The sequence below is a fragment of the Garra rufa genome, chromosome 20 (genome assembly GCF_049309525.1).
Source record: "Garra rufa chromosome 20, GarRuf1.0, whole genome shotgun sequence".
Taxonomy (NCBI): Eukaryota; Metazoa; Chordata; class Actinopteri; order Cypriniformes; family Cyprinidae; genus Garra; species Garra rufa.
In genome coordinates this window covers 251502-273242 of record NC_133380.1, presented here as the reverse complement: position 1 = coordinate 273242, position 21741 = coordinate 251502, and the positions used below count along the sequence as shown (strand labels likewise).

At 35.3% G+C, this 21741-nt stretch overlaps 2 protein-coding genes across 2 annotated transcripts; both read left to right on the top strand.

Moving 5' to 3' along the window:
• The first annotated feature begins 4151 nt into the window (after positions 1-4151).
• Positions 4152-12979, top strand: LOC141293834 (dnaJ homolog subfamily C member 1-like). The gene is made up of 12 exons (XM_073825901.1): positions 4152-4468; positions 5480-5581; positions 5714-5760; positions 7064-7229; positions 8300-8397; positions 9013-9103; positions 9200-9290; positions 9424-9587; positions 9666-9785; positions 10855-10903; positions 12010-12455; positions 12565-12979. Exons 1-12 carry the CDS (start codon positions 4316-4318, stop codon positions 12631-12633), a joined length of 1596 nt encoding a protein of 531 aa, XP_073682002.1. The 5' UTR covers positions 4152-4315; the 3' UTR covers positions 12634-12979.
• Positions 12980-15046: 2067 nt separating this feature from the next.
• LOC141294055 (uncharacterized) lies at positions 15047-21143 on the top strand. The gene is made up of 7 exons (XM_073826135.1): positions 15047-15400; positions 15471-15615; positions 15725-15823; positions 15916-16060; positions 16227-16372; positions 18766-18905; positions 19053-21143. Exons 1-7 carry the CDS (start codon positions 15292-15294, stop codon positions 19187-19189), a joined length of 921 nt encoding a protein of 306 aa, XP_073682236.1. The 5' UTR covers positions 15047-15291; the 3' UTR covers positions 19190-21143.
• Positions 21144-21741: the final 598 nt, after the last annotated feature.

The window sequence follows — 21741 nt, the reverse complement described above, 5'->3', positions numbered from 1 at the left end:
TGGCTTTTATAAATTTGCACAAACCACTAAAGCAAAAAAATGTAGTCCTACATTTTACATTCCTAACTGTTAGGTCAAAAGTAAAATCATTGGACTTTCAAATATAGCAGAAGACTACTGACTGCACGTCAGGATAAACAGTTGCTTTTATTCACAGTCACTTTCTAAGAGAATACAGTGAAGACAAGTCCAGTGGTGATCAGAAATTTTACTGTGAATGTATGGATATTTCAACCATTTGTTTCTAACTTTGAGGTAAACATGTGTCCGTTACAACAATGTTTTGCTAAACTCTTAAAAATAAAGGTGCTTCACGATGCATTAGAAGAATCATTTTTTGTGTAAATGGTTCCATAAAGAATCTTTAACATCTGAAGAACCTTTCTGCGTCACAAACGGTTCTTTGTGGCGAAGGTTCTTCAGGTTATAAAAAGGTACGATAGAGATAGTTCTTTAAGGAACCGATGGTTCTTTGCTAAACCAAAACTGGTTCTTCTATGGCACCGCTGTGAAGAAACTTTTAAACCACATTTAGTGTATCTAATGTGTAAAGAAGTCATATTGAAATTGTCTCAAAAGAAAAGCATAAAGCGTTCTAAGCAAAGCTATGTTTTTGTAAATTACCATTATGGCTTCTTCCATTGCCAGTTGGGTTTAGGCTACTGTTGGGTTCACACAGCTTAATGTTTTTCTTCACTGTTGTTCTTACAAATTCCAGAGACCCTTCGTTCACAAACGTTTGCATTTACTTTGATAGCGTTCCATTAGTGTAACAGGTCAAGTTACATATAACTTTCTAGTGATTGGATAATCAGTGAAATTGTGAGCGCGCGTTAGTACGTGCACTCGCTTGTATGTGTGTGTGCGTATGGTGGGTTGGTGTTTTTCTGTGTTGCGCTGGACGGACGGTAGTCTCTCCCCCGTTTAGGGCACAGCGTTCAGCTGCAAACCACACGCACAGTCTGCCTGCCATGACGTCAGCTGCTCTAATACTGGCACTTCAGCGAAAACAAAGAAGCTCAGCATGCTGGCGGAAACCCCGAGCACTTTAGCGTTAACCGTACTGTGTTCTGCAAAACGTTAAAGCTTCTTCGGTTTCCACGTACCGTAACAGTTTTACACATAAGTCATCGCTAGAATAAAAACAGCCCATTGACTCGGCGCATCAGTCGAATTGGTCAAGGTACACCAGCTGTAGGCTAATTTCAGTGACTAGTGTCATTTTCTCAGAAATATACCGATTATATCCATACCTATTTCTATATTCCGACTACAGATGTGACTCATCAAAATGGCCGTATCTCGCCTAGCGGGTGTTAATGCAGCACAGAATCTCGAGAGAAATAGCCTAATGACCTCCTCTTGCAAAAACTGTAAAGTTATTAACAACTGCATATCGCCTGTGCATCACGGAAAACTACTCCAATATTAAATACATTTGTGACGAACAGATGCTTTGCACCGTTTCGTATTACCCCATTCCTTGCGTGATTAAACAGGAAATGCTGACCCGAATCTTATTTTAGGCATCAGTACAATTTTAAAGCGCGGGCTCTTTTGTCTGGTAATTTGTTCGATCTTTAATAAAAGATTGTGAAGACGATTAAAAGCGATTTATTATAACACATATAAATGGCGAATAAAACGAGAAGATATCTTAAAAATGACCGTGCTCAGTGACTGCGTTTTCTCTTTTGTCTTACCTATTGGCTTAAACTTTAATGATTCTATTGATTATTGGCTGTTTACAGATCCCACAAAATTGATTTGTGGACTGAATGGGGGCTGGAGGTCAGGATTTACAGATAAAACCGCTTTGAGATTGTATTTTGTTATGCCTTTGATGGTCTAAATCGAATGATGACGATTTCATGAATAAACATGAATATTGTTCCATTATGATATCAAGCGCATGAATGAAAATGTGTGGACAAAAAGGTCAGATATAAGTATATGTTTATATTACTGGTTAAATAATTTAGTAATTTATCTTTAAAATTGCCGGGAATGTCAAAGGCAATGAGCTTTGTTAGCATTTTTTCCTTGTATAGAAACACCTCTTTGCGTATTGCTAGTCAGTTTTTCAATGTTAAGGATTTATTAAATTTTTATTTTATCTGAATGACCTGTGCCTTGTCTTATCACCTAAATATGCAATTAAGTAGCCTACTCTGCTCATAAATAATATTTTCTTTCTTCCTTTTCGATATCGCCATTCGGTTTAGAAAGAAAAAAATCAAATATAACTGATCAGATTTGTTACATGGGACTGACTAAACAGTTGAAAAAATGTTCCAGGGCAACCTTCTAAGTGTAAGTATATTATTAAACAGTTTAAAAGATTTCTTGTTATGACGCATTTAAAATATATTTAGCTCACACAAACGCATGCGTAAAATATATATTTTTTACTTATAAAAATATTTTTGTTTATTAAAAAAATAATAATAAAATAAAATGGAAATCAGACTAATTGCAGGCCTAACTGTTAAGAGATCGCCAAAATTAACTACAGCGGGTTATGGCTAGTAATCTAGTGAAAATATAGGCTATATATATATTTTTTTTTTATTTAGAGCTTTTTTATTTAGGCTTTTGCGCTTTATTGATTTACTTAACATTTTAGAAAGACTGGACGGTGGCAAATGCTGCCATGCTTTTTGTTGTGTTTAAATTCATATAGACTATTTTGTATGTTTGCCTACACTGCAGCAATATTCCAAGACCTAATTTGCTGTATCAAGTGGTTAAACCTCAAGATGTCTGTTCTATTCTTTGTTTTAATTGCTCACAATTAACCAAATTAAAGCTCATATTCTTTCACAGCTTGCGTCCCTAAAGTTGGTCTGTGCCGACTCAGAAGTTTAACAAAGAAAATAACTAAAAGAAAGATTTTTCATTAAACTAGAAAACAAAGGGAATGTATATTTTGTTTCTGAATTCCGTTGTTAGTTAAATAAGGCCAACCCGTGGCACGGATTTCTACCAAGCCCAACGACGCCCTCATACGATCTCAACTACAGAAGGATTCTTCTTCTTTTTAAAAGTTTTCTTTTCTAAAGAATGTCACAGAATGGAACGTTTGCATGTTTAACCATGTTTGCATGTGTCCTTAAATCCAGCTTCACTAACGACCAAATCAAATATAGCCAAGAAAGCAACGACCCCCCCGTTAATTAAAAAAAAGTGATAATAAATTATAAGAACCATACATAAATTGTAGAAAAAGAAAAAAAAAAAATTCCCCAAGACTTAAGGGCATGTGTGTCTAGTGACCACCGGAAATACTGATACAATTAAATCTGCTTAGATATTAATTAATGATTGTTTTGTAGGCCTGCATTTTAACAGTATGCTATATACAGTTGAGTTCTCCCTACTTTTAAATCCATGAAGTGTAGGCTAACTGTGAGTTTCTCTATCTAGCTATACCTTAACTAACATCTCAGATGTTTTGACTGTCTGGTCTTTTAATATTTTCACTGAAATATTTTCCGTCACAAAAACTAACTTTGTCGAGAATCACCTTATCGCTATCCTGTAATGCGTTATGCTTAATGTTAAGCCTTGCTGCCAGTGAGTTTTAATCAAATGGACTTTTATCTAAACTTCATGTTATGTGACAGGAACAGATTACAAAGACGGCCGATGAAAAATCTTTAGATGGAATGTCACAAAAAGTCACAAAATTGACCAAACGATGAAAAGGAGATTATTAGACTAATAGTAAGAGAACAACAAACATGCGAGGAATCATTTTAAGCTCTCTCCCAATAATAATAATAATAATAATAATAATAATAATAATAAACAATTTAGCTCTCTCCAATATATTCTATGAGAATATAATACATGTTTCTACTGGGGACATCACTTATTTTACAATTAGATATTAAACAAAGAAAATGACAATAGATACTGTAATTACATTTGTGGAACAGGCTGTGAGGCCAAATCCTTTTCCCTTTTTTTTTTATTTAAAAAATGCTACGCACGTAGGACAGATAATGATTTCTTGATTTATAGTATTATGAAATATAATCGATACCGTTAAAACCGAGAGGCCAGGAGTCCTGAAAGTCTCCTGGTACATGACGCACCATGTCACTAGTGCAGCTTTAATGCTTATTGGCTCTTGCTGTGGCGGCTGCATGTGAAACGTGTGTACGTAGAGCAAGCTGAGCTCAAGCCATGGGCCCGTTTGAGCTAAAGGACGGGAAGTTATGCTAAACTCGCCTCGAAACCAAGATTGTCCGAATAGGTAGTAGGTAGTAAACCTTCTCAAACATACATATATATATATAAACTTTAAGCAATGGCTTTGCCCGAGATCCTTAAGTTAGTGTTGTTCTCCGGGTTGATCGTTATTCAGCCCTTGCCAACATTAGCATGGGACGCAGACTTGGAGCTTTTCGACCTAGTGGAGGAAATCCCCCAAAACTTCTATGAATTCCTGTCGGTTAATCAGGTAAGACCAATTTGATGTAACTTAATTCGCAAATTTGTCACGAGTGCCTTTAACTGGGGCCATTCAAACGGTGTCGGTAAACGTGATATACATTTAACTTTAACATGTAACGTTAACAGCAGCGCGCCGACGTAGATTTATCGCAGGGTCGCCGCCAGTGCGTTTACAGAGGTTGCATTCTGATCAAAGCAACTCGAGCCGTTAGCTCAATTGCTTTCATGAGCCCCAGTATTATGTCTCCCGACTCAGCGTAGCGGTAAACAGACTCTTCCCCCTACAGAACCTGAACGGCGGTGACCATTGACAAAGAAACCTCCCGGCTGTGGGCCTGTACAACACAACGTGACGTGTCATTACTCAGCTTATACAGCTTATAGTTTTATTGTTTTGCTACAATTTCGCCATTCGGTTGCTAAGTGTTATTTAGTGCATCGAAGAGGCCGTGCATTTATAATCATAACCGCTATTCGTAAAAACTGCCATTTCCTAAAGCGTCAACCGTGATTTCGGCATATTGGCATATCTTGCTACCTTGCAGAAGATCCAGGCATATTTCTTGCAGAAAGATTCTGTGCTAGCTTTGTTTTGGAACATGCTAACTATCCAACTGGTCCAAGATGGTTGTTAGTTAGCCCAGGCAAGTAAACCAGTTACTGTGCTCCAGAAACTAGTTTAACCACACTGGTATGATCAGCTGGTATCTGGATTTTGGTTAGTGGAAAATGGTCTACCAGTTACATCTGCCAGTATAAGTTCGATATAATTCCAGTTGGCAACATTGACAGTATGTTTATTGAAAGAAACGATGGAAGATGTCAAAAATACCACCGCTTTTATTGCTAAGTGTTATTTTATTTTTGCCTGAAACGCTAAAGGAAGTCCAATCACACAGTCTGTGACTTTAAACAAATGCATACTACTGTAGTCTCAGATTATATGCCTTTCTGACTCTTGGAAATCTTGGCAATTAAGTGTTTATGATCTTAATGTTCTTGATTGTGTTTCTAACAGGATGCATCCTCATCTGAGATCAGGAAGGCGTATAGAAAGCTCTCTCTTACATTACATCCCGATAAAAACAAAGATGAAAATGCAGAAAACCAATTTCGACAGGTAGGTGTTTTCTTAAACTTGAATGAAAGTTCTCTTTGTGTTAGTAGATTGTGTTGATTGTTGCTTCTGTACCTTACCTTTTGATATGCAGTGTATTGTAATTGAAATATCTTCTCTGTCATCTCTTACTAGTTAGTTGCCATCTATGAAGTCCTCAAGGATGAGGAAAGAAGACAAAGGTGAGATGTTTTATTAATCGTAGGTCAATCAAAGGTCTTATTAATCGTAGACTAGTTTTTCTCAACCTTTTGACTCAAGGGTTGTCCAACACAGTATTTACAGATATTTCCTCCAGTATTTCTGCTGTAATTTTGAGTTTATTAACAGATACTGTTGATATACAATTGAGGTCAAAAGTTTACATACACTTTGCAGAATCTCAAAAATGTTCATTATTTACCAAAATTTTACGAAATTCATGTTATTTTTCATTTAGTGCTGACCTGAATAAGATATGTCACATAAAAGATGTTTACATATAGTCCACAAGTGAAAATAATAGTTGAATTTATATCAAATTTACCCATTCAAAAGTTTACATACACTTGATTCTTAGCATTGTGTTGTTACCTGAATGATCCACAGCTTTTAGCATTTTTGTGTATTTAAACCCTTTGCAACAATGACTATGATTTTAAGATCCATTTTTTACACAACTGAGGGCCTCATATGCAACTGTTAAAGTTCAAACACTCACTGATGCTTCAGAAGGAAACACAATGCATTAAGAGACGGGGGATGAAAACTTTTAGAATTTAAATATCCGGGTAAATTTAACCTATTTTGTCTTCTGGGAACCATCAGTGAGCGTTGAACCTTTTGTAATAGTTGCATATGAGTCCCTGAGTTGTCCTCAGTGTGGAAAGATGGCTCTCAAAATCACACGGTCATTGTTGGAAAGGGTTCAAATACACACAAATGCTGAAAACCCAAAGAATTTGTGGGACCTGATTTTCTGAAGAACAGTGGGCCGTTTAATTGTTCAGGACGAACAAGGGACTCGTGAACGACGATCACTAAACAAAGCACAGTTGTGGATCATTCAGGTAACAACACAGTGTTAGGAATCAAGTGTATGAAAATATTTGAAAGGGGTCATTTTTTATAAGTTCAAATAATATTTCCTCTTATGGACTATGTAAAATATTATATTCAGGTCAGTACTAAATAGAAAAAATAATGCGCATTTTGTAAGATCCATCTTATTTTGGTAAAATAATTAACATTTTGCAGATTCTGCAAGGTAAAAAATGAAAAGTTGCTGAGGTTTCCTGGCTAAGGATACCACTATTGTCTTTGTTACACATAAGATCTTAAAACATTCTCCCATTTCTTGAATGAAATGGGAACAGCAATAATTTATTGACATTATCCCCTCGAGTAATAAGCCTAACCACTTTTTGTACCAGTGTGACTGACTAAGGATCTGTGAACTGTGTGTTACAATTGCTAAAGTCTTTTAACAATAGTTTATGTTCACAGTTATGATGACATCCTGGTTAATGGGCTGCCGGATTGGAGACAGCCAGTCTTCTACTATCGACGCGTTAGGAAGATGAGTAATGGAGAGTTGGGCTTCCTTCTCTTCCTCATTCTGACTGTGGGTCACTATGCAGTTATATGGTCCATCTACCTTGAGAAACAGTTGGTAAGTAAGTGCTGAATTGTTGTATAGCACAGTTGTTGTCTTGTAATTCTAGTTTGCAACAATGATGCTGTACCCTGGAAATCCAGAGGTCTCACGAGAGCATTTGAATTGTCTCGGCAAGACACTCTGGCATCGAGCAATGATGCACGTTACTGCATTACGTAAGCAGTTGTGGGAACCAATCAAATCGGTGTATCTGATGTAGGCGGGCCAGAGGCGAGCTAAGCTGATGACGACAGCGCTGCAATGAACACCAGTTGTTTGAAACGGCTTTGGCCGCTACAATGAACGAGTTAGACTTGGCTTTTCATATAAAAGAGGAACAGAAAACCGAGCTCGAATTGTTCCTTTGCAAGAAGGACGTTTTTGCTGTTTTGCCAACTGGATACGGCAAAAGTTTAATCTATCAGTTAGCTCCGCTGGTAGCTAAGCGTATGGGGCTTAGTGAAAACCCACTGGTGGTTGTGGTCTCGCCATTGATCGCCCTTATGTAGGACCAGGTGAAAGAGGCGAGGAAATACGGTCTTACGGCTCTGCAACTTGGCGACCATGAAGAGGAACCATTTCCATAAGGCTACATTTACGTCTCTCGTCAACCTCTCTCGGTTCCGTCGCTCTGGATACGTCACACTGTGTGTTGTGATTGGTCGTGGCGTTATCCAATTGCGTGCAGTGAAAGTTTCAAATGCATGCTTGGTGCCGCCCCTCGAGTTAGGCCCTTTTCATTGCTCGATACCAGACCCTTAATCTTAATAGATTAGGGTCTGGATTTTTTCCAGGTTTATGATGCTGTGAACTTCATACTCTTTCAAATGCAGTGTTTAGTTGATCCTGGTGAGTGTTTATAGTCACAGTAGTAACCGTGACAGCTGTCTTCTTCCATATGAGGATTTGGCATCACAGCAGCTTTGTTTCCAACTGGACCATTAAGGAACATGACATGCACGTCAACTAATCAGATGACAGTTTTCAAAATCCCAAAGTGTTTTCCCATTTTGAGACTAGCTTCTGTAATACTAAATGTACTTTAGCATTCCCATTGACCTCTGCTATGTCTTGATTCTTCTTAGGATGAACTTCTGAGCAGGAAGAAGAAAGAGAAGAAAAAGAAGCAAAGCAGTAAGATAGCAGATGAGATAAAGTCCTTGGCACAGGACAAAAATGAGAGGTAACCTATCACCGGGGGTTTGGTTTGTCTGAAAAAGTCTAATTTCACCCTTTCATAAAGTAACACCTAAAAAGGAGAAAAAAAATCAGTTTTTTTTTTTGTCTTGTTTTCCAATAGCAATATCTGTGTGCAAGTCAGTATGCATTTACCTGAGATGCAAAACAAATATATGAAAACATGTTTTTTTTTTTGTGTGTGTGAAATTAAGTTGATATTTGTTCTTGTTTTATTGATAAACTCACTTGATTTTAATCAAGTTCTCAGAAAACACAACCTTATTTTACTTGTCAACTAAGCATATCTTGATTAAGAATCTTTTTACTGGGGAAAAAAAACAGACAAACATACTGAGAAATTATTTTCTTCACTTTTTTGAAGGAACAGTAAGAGTTATGGTTATCATCATTCTAGTATTTGGAAACGAGCTGTTTAACGTTATTGATCCCATAATTTTTTTTTCTCAAAATGCATGGAAAAGTAAGAGATTTTGGATGTTTAAGAAGTAATAACCTGTTGAAACCATGAATAATAGATGATTTTTGCAAATAAATAAATAATAATAATAATGTTGACACTGGTACTCAGACTTATACATCTTTGCTTTCATTTTTGTAGATCTGACAGACCACACTGGCATGACATTTTGCCTCTCAAATTAAGCATCTGGTTGTACTATTCAGTGAAGTCTCTCCCTCATATCATACAGGTACTGTTTCACCACGTTTTATGTGTTTAAGAAGTGTTTTCAGAATAGACACTCCAAGGCTATAGCTGTAGCCATGACCATTTGTTGTATTTTTAGGATGTGAAGCAGTATTATAAAGAGTATAAGGAAATGAAAGTAAAAGAGAAGGAGGAGGCAGAGGCTCTGGCAGAACAGGAAATGCAGCAGAGTAAGATCACAATCACACCCAGTTATACATTACACATTTGACCTCTGCACATACAGCCGTAGATACTATTGTGATTGAGTTGTGACTGTGTGACCATTAAAACTACGTGCTGCTGACTGATTTTGCTCTGCAGAAGAAAAGCGGCCCAAGGTGAAGAAACCTAAAGTAGAGTTTCCAGTCTATGAACCGAGTACAAATGCAGCCTTTGTGCCAGTGTATGATCAGGGAACGTCTATTGAAGATATTGAGGATCAAATGGATGACTGGTTAGAAGACAAAAAACTGCAGAAGAAGAAAGTATGTTTTATCTCTTTTGAAAGGACATTGATTTAAAATGGAAGTATTGTATTAACCGATGACTGGTGATCATTGTAGGCTCATGAGTGGACGGAGGAGGATCTCAGCCAGCTCTCTCGCTGTATGGCCAAGTTTCCTGGTGGAACGCCAGGCCGGTGGGAAAAGATTGCTCATGAGTTAGGCAGATCAGTGACTGAGGTAAATCTGTAATTAGTAAAGTTATGACTATTAATTGACCCCCAGGGATAGTTCACCCAAAAATTAAAATTCTGTCATTAATTACTCTCCCTCATGTCGTTTCAAACCCTTAAGACCTTTGTTCATTTTCAGAACAGAAATTAAGATATTTTTGATTAAATTTTTAGAGCTTTCTGACCCTGCATAGACAGCGATGCAACTACCGTGTTCAAGGCTTAGAAATTCAGTAAGGACATTGTTAAAATAGTCCATGTGATATCAGTGGTTCAACCGTAAGGTAAGATCTCTCGTGAGTGCGCATCAAAGTTTGTTTTCTTTTCACACCAAGTATTTTCATAGCTTCATAAAGTTTAAGGTTGAACCGCTGATGTCACATCGACTGTTTTAAGCCTAGAATGCGGTGGTTTTGTTCCTGTCAGAAAGTGCTCAGATTTGATCAAAAATATCTTTTAATTTAAGGTTTTTCGGGTTTGGAACAACATGAGGGTGGGTGAGTAATTAATGACAATTTTCATTTTTGGTTGAACTATCCCTTTAACATAAGGATAGCAGTGTTTCCTGACTGTTTAGTTTTACTCACAAATGAAGAAAAATACAACCATATAAAGAAAAAAATTATTACTGAAAAAAGAAATGTTAGATTTCAAAGATTTCAAATACATGCATTTTATGCATGCAACTTTCTATTCATCAAAGTTCCTGAAAAAATATCTTGGTTTTGCACAATTATTTACAATATTAAAAGTAAAAAATGATTGAGTACCAAATTGGCATATAAGAATGATTTCTGAACTGAACTTTTGTAACACTGAGGACTGGAGTAATGATGCTGAAAATCCAGCTTTGCATCACAGCAATAAATTATATTGTTTTCAATTATAATATATTTTACAGTTGTTTTAAATAGTGTTTTTTTTTTTTTTACTTTTTTTTTTCACAATAATACTGTTTTTAATGTTTTGTCAAATAAAGCCAGCCGGTTTTGAGAATGTTTTTCAAAAACGTTAAAAAAATCTGGTGTGGTGAAGAACCACTGTAACCAAAAAATGGCTTTGGTATACCTTAACAGGTGACTGGAAAGGTGAAACAAGTCAGAGACTGCGTCACAAATACATCAGGTGAGTTGTTTGATTCATTCAAAAATTTTAATAAAATTCCACTTACAGTGGATGATAGGGATGTAACAATATCAAAATCTCACGATACAATAATAGTGTGATATTTATTTAAAAACAAACAAAGAATTGGGGGGGGGAAAACATTTTGTACATTTTAAAATAAAATTATTATCTAATGCACTTTGAGAGTTTAAGATTCTTACTTAAGAAATCTTAAGTCAGAAGAAAGTCAGAGAATTGACTTGTACCTAAACTTTAAAGGGCACTCAATCTTCTTTTTGTTTGTGATATACACAATATAAGTCTAAACTACATTCACACTTGTGTGGCTTTTAGGAATTATAATGTAACGCTTAAAAGCGATATTTTAAATTTGGACTGCATTTAAACCACTAGCTGCCAGCAATTCATACTACACTTTTATGTTAGACAGCTATTATTTTGGTGGAAATGCCAGTAGAATTTTAATTTTGAAGTAAAACTCCAGCTTCATTGAAAACAGGCTTACAAAAATGCATCTCACTACAAATATATTTGTAGTGAGATGCATTTATAAATGTAGTGAGATGTGCATATAAATGCTGTAAACATCTGCCATGAAAATAAAGCATAACTGGTGGTCGTTGCGTTCCCAAAAGTGCGCTAAACTCACAGCACATACAGTAATGGAGTTCACTACATTCAGTGTGAACTGAGCTGTTCCGAGGTGCATAAAACACTGGATCGCGAGCTGATTCACCTGAATGAAGTGCACGCTTTACTTCACTGTTTGCACAGTACAAACAGACTTGATAAAAGGATTAAGCCATATTGTGCTTTTGTTTTTCTAGTTTGTTCGACAGATACCTTGCGAAAGCATAATGGCCCAAAACACAACTTAGAATTAGAAGTTTACATATATTTTAAAAACTGCACTTTTTGCCCAGAAGACCTATCATTTCATATTGTCATGTGACCATGATAATATCAAGACGGCGATATCACGATACCATGATATTGACAATATAGTTTCAACTCTAGTGTATGATTTATCACCTACTGTAATGTATTATCAGGCATATATTTCAGTCTTTTTCTCTCTCTCTCCATTTTGTCTGTATTTTTAGGGTTGGTGAAGCTTTCTGAGTTGAAGGGTGGTACAGTGACGGTAAAGAGTTCTAAAGGCGTCACAGTGCCAGACAGTTTGATGACCCAGCGAGAGGATCCTGTAGAGCAGCAGCTTGAGGATTTGGCTGAGCCTGCTGGGGCAGAGGATTCTGAGAGCAAAACGCTCAGAAGACGAACAAAAAAGCCTGCAGCTGGCAGCACTGGAACCGGAGCAGCGGAGGAGAGGGTGAAAGGACGCAGACAAAAAGACTTCGACCTCACAGCTGTAGATGATGACAGTGAAGATGAGAAGAAACCTTCAGCCTCCAAAGAAAAACCCGGTGCTGCTGAAGACGTTTGGACACAGAACCAGCAGAAGCTCTTGGAGCTAGCCTTACAGCAATACCCTCGTGGCACCACTGAACGCTGGGACAAGATTGCTAAGGTGGTGCCTGGAAAAACTAAGGTGAGCAGCAACTTTCTCACCCACAGTCATTGGAAAATGTATTTGAATTGGCATATCAAAGCTGGGTGTTCATATCAGTTAATGAGTTGATTCTCTTTGACCTTTTTAGGAGGAGTGCATGTGCCGTTTTAAACTGCTAGCGGAGCTGATTCAGAAACGGAAACAGGCCAAGAGCTGACTCCGGGTCTTCAGTATTTCACCATACCTCTCACCTGCTTGTTACGTGCCTTAATGCAACCCTTCGTCCTGTTGTCAGACTATGTGCCATGTTCAGCAGAGTCTGAATCGTCAGCATTATTCATCGGAGAGATCCAAACTGCACATTTAAAGGTTTTATTTATTTTAAAATCTGTTTCAGATTGTAGATTTATTTTTTGTTTCTCTATGCAACCAGACAGTTAGAGGAGCAGGAGACACATTTTAATGGTTTTTTTTTCCCTCCCCAGTTTTGTTATTCAGAAGCACATGTTGTGCTGTAATCTGTTTTGACCATATGTTAGAACATAAAGTATTTGCATATAACATTTATTGTGTCACAGTCTCTCATGTGGTCATTATAATGCTTCAGAACATACTGGCTCATACATTTAGAAGAGAATGACACAGTTGTCTTCACATGTTGCCATTCTGTAGATTTAGATTAAATCAAAGGTCCTTTAAACAATGTTTCCTGTATGCAGTAAACATATTTTGATCTATTTAGTTCTTGGTATTGATGCAAGAGGAAGGATGTGTTATTAAAAAGTATTCCCTTTATCATCAACATTAACCAAAAGACACTGGACATTTGGAATTTTTTTTAATAATCTGGACGATATGAAAAGATGTCTGCCGCCCTCATGTGGCTTTGAGAGGAAACGCAGCTGCTTCCTAGTTAAACGGTTTGTATAATTATATAATAAAAAGCTTATGAGACATGCATGCCAATATAGTAATCTTCAGAAAATTACTTAACAAATAAAATGAACAGGAGAAGGAGGGCGTTACAGTATTATATTTGTTATGTTAATTTCTAGGGCCTCTAAATTATCTAAAAACATTACATAAAACTTTGCTGAAAAAACATGTTTACAATGCATACAATATTTTGACCCCTGACTGATAGTTCATACTTTAGCAAGTAAACGGCCTTATAATTCTAAAAATACCTCTTTAGGTTGTGGTACATATATCTTTGTTATGAAGTAAATTTAAGAATAACTGTGTTGCTAGTTATAATAAAGATGCCATAATGATTTGCATTACAAGTTATTATAATTTCATATTACTTTTTGGTCATATAAATAACATCACCTGGGTTTGGGTCATAAGTGTTTTCCCCCCTCGAGCTATATGTGACCCTGGACCACAAAACCAGTCATAAGGTAAAATTTTACAAAACTGAGATATATACATCATATGACAGCTCAATAAATAAGCTTTCTATTGATATATGGTTTGTTAGGATAGGAAAATATTTGGCCGAGATACATCTATTGGAAAATCTGGAATCTAAGGGTGCAAAAAAATCAAAATACTGAGAAAATCGCCTTTAAAGTTGTCCAAATTAAGTTCTTAACAATGCTTATTACTAATCAAAAATTACATTTTGATAGGTTTACAGTAGGAATTTTACAAAAAATCTTCATGGAACATGATACTTAATATCCTAATGATTTTTGACTTAAAAGAAAAATCAATAATTTTGACCCATACAATGTATTTTTGGCTATTGCTACAAATATACCCCAGCGACTTAAGACTGGTTTTGTGGTCCAGGGTCACATATGGGCTGTAAATATGTTGCATACAGTTGAAGTCAAAAGTTTACATACAGCTTACAAAACGTTATTTTACCAAGATAAGAGGGAACGTTCAAAATGCATTTTATTTAGTACTGACCTGAATAAGATATTTTACATAAAAGATGTTCACATATAGTCTACAAAAGAAAAGAAAAGTTTACATACACTTGATTCTTAATATGGTGTTCTTACCTGAATGATCCAGCTGTGTTTTTTTTTAAGTGATAGTTGTTCATGAGTCCCTTGTTTGTCCTGAACAGTTAAATAACAAATGAAATGAAAATGGCATCTTCTCTCTTTTTTATTTTTAACTTAAGACTTAACACTCGTACATTCCTCATATATGACCCTGGACCACAAAACCAGTCATAAAGGTCAATTTTTTAAAAACTGAGAATTATACACCATCTGAAAGATAAATAAATCAGCTTCTTGGCCAATATTTGAATTACAACTACTTGAAAATCTGGAATCTGAGGTTGCAAAAAATCTAAATATTGAGAAAATTGCCTTTAAGGTTGTCCAAATTAAGTTCTTAGCAATGCATTTTACTAATGATCTTTACTTAATATCCTAATGATTTTGGGCATAAAATAAAAAATTATAATTTTGACCCACACAATGTCTTTTTGGCTATAATTGCTAGAAATATACCCGTGCTACCTAAGACATAGTTTTTGTCAAATTAATTTTAGTCAAGACAAACGCTGGTCGTGTTGTTGTCCAGCAGATGGCTCTCTTACACTATCTCTTTCTCTTTCTCTTACACAACAGAGCATCTTTTGAAACATAAACAAGTTAGAGGACCCCACCTCTGTATGGTGACAGAAAACTGAAAAGTTATCAAAAAGTCTTGGATATAAATCCGACGAAAGGAAGGACGATATTATTCTCTAGGCAGAAACATTCCGTTTTTAATTAGCTTCTATTTGCACAGATTGTAACAGCGAACCTAGCTAACTTTGCTAACTTCACAACAAGCGCAATAAGCAACAATACAAGAATTGTTATAGCGTACAAAAACGAAATAACATAATAGTTTGACTTAAAATATGTCTCTTTTAAGGGATAACAAGATCGTGCGAATTTCGCTCATTGTTCTCTCTCAAATTGCTTACATTGCAGCTTTGATTATCAACGCGCTCGCAGGACCTGGAAAAGGTATGCAACACGTTTATTTACATACAGATATATGATTAGTCATTTGACTAATTTCACGTTGGCTTTCAAGGTCCATTTCAGCATGGGACTGGAAATATATCAGACAGATATCGGACAGAGATCACTCCAGCTGGATGGACCTTCTCTATATGGGGTGTCATCTATTCCTGGCTCTTCCTGATGAACGCATATATTCTGACCTGGCTCTGTAGAGGGTACTTCAAACCATACACACTCCACTCATATCAACCCTTGGCTTGTTCACACTGTTTAAAAGCTATTTATTATAGTTTGACAGTCTTCGCCTGAATTATTGTCTGTCAGGTTGTACTCAAGTCCAGCAATCCTGCCCTCTGAATTCTTTCTCTCATGGATCATCAACATGATTCTGAACAGTACCTGGCTGGTCTTGTGGGATAGAGAGTAAGTTGTAGACAGCCAGAATGTTTTGTGGCATAATCATAGCTTTGGATGTCTTTCTCAAGAGGTCACAGAGTTTGTTTTTATTGATTCAGATTGATGATACCTGCACTGATTGTTCTTGCCCTGATTGCTTTCACCAACTACCTGATGATCTTCTTCTCCTGTATTGGTCTACGAGCTCATGGGTCTTGGCTTAAACGGCAACATCCAAAAGACCTGTTCTGCATCATAGTGTTGGTATGCATTTAACATAATGTTGGATTTGCTTTGACAAGAGGCAGAGTACTCATATGTGCATTATTTCAAATGTGAGGAATTTAAATGCACAGTATTGAGCCAAAAAAAAAAAAAAGATAGTAATGCATTACAGATTTGAAATGACCATGCTGTATGTGTTCCTTAGGTTCAAAATGGCATTGCCACCTATGCAACATGGACAACCATCGCCACACTGCTCAACTTCATTATTGTGTTGGATCTGGCATCAGTTTCCCCAACAAATGCTGCTACAGCTGCTTTATGCGTACTTCTGTTGGAAGTAATTATATGGTAATCATAGTCATTTATTTTCTGCTACAAATATTGTGATATGGCTGACATGATGTACATTTTTTGAAAAGTAGGATTTTTGATGTTTTTTAAAGAAGCCTCTTCTGCCTACCAAGCATGCATTTATTTGATCCATAATACAGCAAAAGCAGTAATGTTGTGAAATATTTTTACTGTTTAAAAAAAAAATCTGTGATTAAAGCTACATTTTAATACAAATTAATACTTTTATTTAGCAAGGATGCTTTAAATTTAACAAAAGTGATGATAAAGATGTATAATGTTACAAAAGGTTTCTATTTCAGATAAATGCTGTTCTTCTGAACTTTCTATTCATCAAAGAAACCTGAAAAAATCCTACTCAGCTGTTTTCAACATAAGAGCAGCAAATCAAAATATTTATATTGCTGATAAAATTCAGCTTTGAAATCACTGGAATAAATTACATTTTAAAATAAATTCAAATAGAAAACAGTTATTTTAAATTTTAAAATATTCAAAAATTTTACTTTTGGTGTACTTTGAATTAAATGAATGCAGGCTTGGTGAGCAGAAGAGACTTCTTTAAAAAAAAAAAAAAAAAACTTAAAATTCATACTGTTCAAAAACTTTTGACTGGTAGTGTATGTTTATCCAACAATACAGTTTATACATACAAAGATTTAAATACACACCTACTAATAAGCATGTTTTTAATTTCTACATTAAAGTTAAGATTTCTATAATTAAGGTTTTTGGGGGCAGATAAACCTGTTATGAAGACAAAAGTCTAATTAAATATTAAATTCTTAATGAAAAGACAAAACTATATTAAGGAGTTTGGACTTTAGTTTTTATTATTATTTCTAAGAAAACAAAACATGCAAAGGTTAAAAACATAAGACAGGAAATTATGTTGTGATTGTTTCATGGCCAAGAAGCCTCCTAAAATATCAAATAATTAAAACTTTTTATGACAGCGTAAAGTTAGTTGACATCTCTCTAGAAAATTTATATTTATGACCTTGGACCACAAAACCAGTCTTAAGCAGCACGAGTATATTTGTAGCAATAGCCAAAAATACATGTCAAAGTTATTAATTTTTTCTTTTATGCCAAAAATCATTAGGATATTAAGTAAAGATCATGGTCCATGAAGATATTTTGTAGATCTCCTACAATAAAAATGTCAAACCCTAATTTTTGATTAGTAATATGCATTGCTAAGAACTTCATTTGGACAACTTTAAAGGCGATTTTCTCACTATTTAGATTTTTTTGCACCCTCAGATTCCAGATTTTTAAATAGTTGTATCTCGGCCAAATATTGTCCTATCCTAACAAACCGTTTGTCAATGGAAAGCTTATTCAGCCTTCAGATGATGTATAAATGGTTTTGTGGTCCAGGGTCCCATTTATTAATGAAAAATACATAATATTTGTCTACAAACGTATGGTTAGGTTAATGATAATATATTATTACTTTTTACATGATAGTTATTCTTGAAAATGGTGTAAAGTTATGAAGAACTTTGCATATGTTGTACTTTTAAATCTTTAGCTTAAAACAACATTTTTGTTTTATTTCTTTAATTTGTGATTGACTCATATTTAAAGGAGACCTTATATGCCTCTTTTTACAATATGTAAAATAAGTCTCCAGACTGTATCTTTGACATTTTAGCTTAAAATACCCCACGGATAATTGATTAAATCATTTTGAAAATGCTTATTTTAAGTAAAAAGCAGAAACATGAGCTGCTGACTTTACAGCTTGTACCTCAGCTCGTACCTCTGACAAAAAACATCTGTTTGGGTTTCATTATAATGTCTATCATGCTGAAATCATGCGTTTTAAACCATATTAGTTTAAACTTCTGATATGAGGTTTTTTGAAAACGCGCACACATTTGAAGCATGCGCACAGAAAGCGGCTGTCGCACGGCTTGTGAGTACTAAAATAAGTTCTCTTTCATGTCTTATTGCGCCTAAACTGTTAAGTACACACAAGTTTATGTAAAAACACACAAGCTACAAACACAGTCGGTTATGTCTGTGAAGGTAAATCGCATGAGAATCAATGTTTAAATTAGATCTGTGTGGCAGCAGCGTAATATACAGTAAATAAATCAATAAATCCACTGTTCTCTTGTCTCCTCTGAGGCTGGGACTCTAAATAATGTTCTGTGCTTTGTTTTCATGCTTTGCTCAAACTTTCACCATGGCGTTAGTACTGGTACACCTTTGTTGCTTTTAATGTTTTCTGGGTTGGTAGATGCACCAGGGAACTGATTATAGCACTTAAACGGTCAGATTTTCATGATATGTGACCTTTAAGATATGACTAAAGATATTAGATCAGCATACAGTATCTAATCAAAACTTTCTTTCTTTCTTTTTATGTTTTTCTACAGGTTTACAGTTGAAAACTTTCTAATAGAGAAGCACGTCCGTTACATCCTCACCGTTTACCCTGTGATTATCTTTGCTCTAATTGGAAGCCTAAGCAAGCATTACGATGCAGCGGCACCTGGCCGGAACGCTATCTTTTCAGGTTAGTCAATGATAAACACATGCATGTCTTTTTGGTTAACCATAAATAAAGCATCCTTAAGTCACAAACTCATAAAACTCAAAGGCCCCACATAAAGATGTTACATATTAAGGCTGATTACAGTGTCATGTTTTTTATTTTCCATAGTGGTGCTGCTCGTGTTGGCCTGTATTGCGTTAGTGGCGCGCGTGGGGCTGGTGGTTTGGAGACACAGGACTCGGCCTCTTTTCCGTGAAGTCAGTCCTGAGGTCCTGATGTCGCCAAACAGCGCCACCGATAAATAACCATACATCATAAACACTCAACACTCATAAAAACTTCAAAGATGACGTGTCCTGAACGGTAACCCTTCCAGGTGTGCTGAACCTGCATGAATGTGTTTCAACTGGAACAGATGCTTTCAAAGTCTTGGAAAATATGGAAAATATGCATGAAACAGCATTCGGTAGCAATACTATATCTGTTCTGAGCTTGAGCCAAGCCATGTGTAAGATATTAATTGTGACTTGCATTATGTGCCATTTTGTTCTGTTTTATACACTGCTATTCTAAAGTTGAAACAAGACTCATGCACAGTCTGCATTTATTTAATCAAAAATACAGTAAAAACACTAATATTGTGAAACACTATTGCACTTTCAAATAACAGCTTTTTATTTGAATATATTTTACACTGTTTTTTAAAGGGTTAGGATCGGTAAGATTTTTAATGTTTTTAAAGAAGCATTTTCTGCTCATCAAGGCTGCATGTATGGGATTAAAAAATACAGGAAAACTGTAATATTGTGAAATAATATTGCAATTTACATTAGTGGTTTTCTATTTTAATATACTTTAAAATAGAATTTATTCCTGTGATGCAAAGCTGAATTTTCAGCATCAATACTCCAGTCTTCAGTGTCACATGATCCTTCAGAAATCCTTCTAATGTGCTGATTTAGTATTTTGGAAACAGTCGTCCTGTTTGATATTTTATTTGGAACCTGTGATACTTTTTTCAGGATTCAGCATTTATTTAAAATAGAAATCTTTTGTAACAATATACATTATTGTTCAAATTCTGGGGTCAGTAAATCTTTTCTTTATTTGTTTGTTTGAAAGAAATCAATACTTTTATTCAAGGATGTGTAAAATTGATAAAAAAGTAATAGTAAAGACTTATATTGTTAGAAATGATTTCTATTTTGAATAAATGCTGTTCTTTTTAACTGAAAAAAGGATCACAGGTTCCAAAAAATACTGTTGTTCCAACAGTGATAATAATTCAGCATATTAGAATGATTCCTGAAGGATTATATGACATTTAAGTAATGGCTGATGAAAATTCAGCTTTACGTCACAGAAATAAATTATATTTAAAAGTATATAAAAATAGAAAACTGTTATTTTAAATTGCAATAATATTTCATAATATTACTGTTTTTTTGTATTTTTGATCAGATATATGTAACTTTGATGAGCATAACAGACTTTAAAAAACATTAAAAATCTTACTGATCACAAATTTTGAACGACATGCATGTATACAGACCAAAAAGTATTATATCAGTACCTTTTTACACATGTGTATGTATTAACATTAACATTTAATATTTTAGCAAATGCTTTAATCCAAAACAAAGCACAAATAAGGAAGCAATTTCTTAAAATATCACAAGCAATATATCATACAAAAGACAACAATACTCACAATACCATATTTCAAGTGTAAATACAAAGAGAATTATTTTTTTTTTTACTTTTTATTAAGTTTGTCATTTAAGCCTTTTTTTAAGTTTGATATTTTTTAAATATATTACACTCATGTAAAGCTCATTTATTAATGTTTAATAAAATACTTGAAATGCACAGTGTCATTGTTAATGATCACAAAAAATGTAACGCAGACGTTGTTCGTGAGAAACAGCTCTTATGTATGTTTAGTGCAAGTGCTCTGGAAACCACCTTGGTGTTGATTGCAAGCTTCACAAACCATGGGTCTTTCAACAGTGATTACAGAGACATTCAGGGTTGCCACACAACATTTGTATATGGTGAATATACATGCTTTGATCACGGCTTGTCTTGTACATTTACTTTGGTGTGGATGTGAACTGAAGCATCTCGTCATGCATGTTGTTGCCCTTTGGAATGTGTGTGTCTCCTGGCAGCAGCTGCGGCAGGCTTGACCCTGTGTACTTTGGCTTGTTCACTACAGGATGAATTACTTATGAGAAACTAAAAGACAAATAAAGGACATTTTTTCCTCCCAAGAGATTAACATCCCCTCCATTTCAGACGACTCAGCCTGTGCTAGTATTAAAGTAGTATTTTAAGAATCTTTTCTTTGTAATGTTTAAATGATTATTTTATATTTTAGACTAATGAAACAAATGTTGCATCAAATATTTCATTTAAAGACAAAGGTATGCATTATACTGTCCACTCTGTACAAAAAAGAACAGTTTAGACTTATTGTATTAAATTACTGTTGGTGTGTACTGGAAGTCTTCTACTCACCTGGCTTAAAGAGGACAAATCATAAATACTTAATTTTTTTTCTGTGTATAAGTGTTATAAATGGGTCCCCGGTGCATCTACCAACCCAAAATATGTAAGAAAGGACAATCCAGTGACTATGTTTTGGTAAGCTTTAGCTCTCCCCGTGATGTAGGGGGATCTTCTTATAATATTACCGCCTCTTAATCTGCATGTTTTCACCCACAGTGCCGCCATTCTGTTTTTGCAGGTGACAACAGTGTAGCAGTTCTAACACCATGGTGAATGTCAAGCAAAGCATGCTAACTGTTCTTTCGTTAGCTGCACAGACGAGCACAGAACACAATTTAGAGTCTCC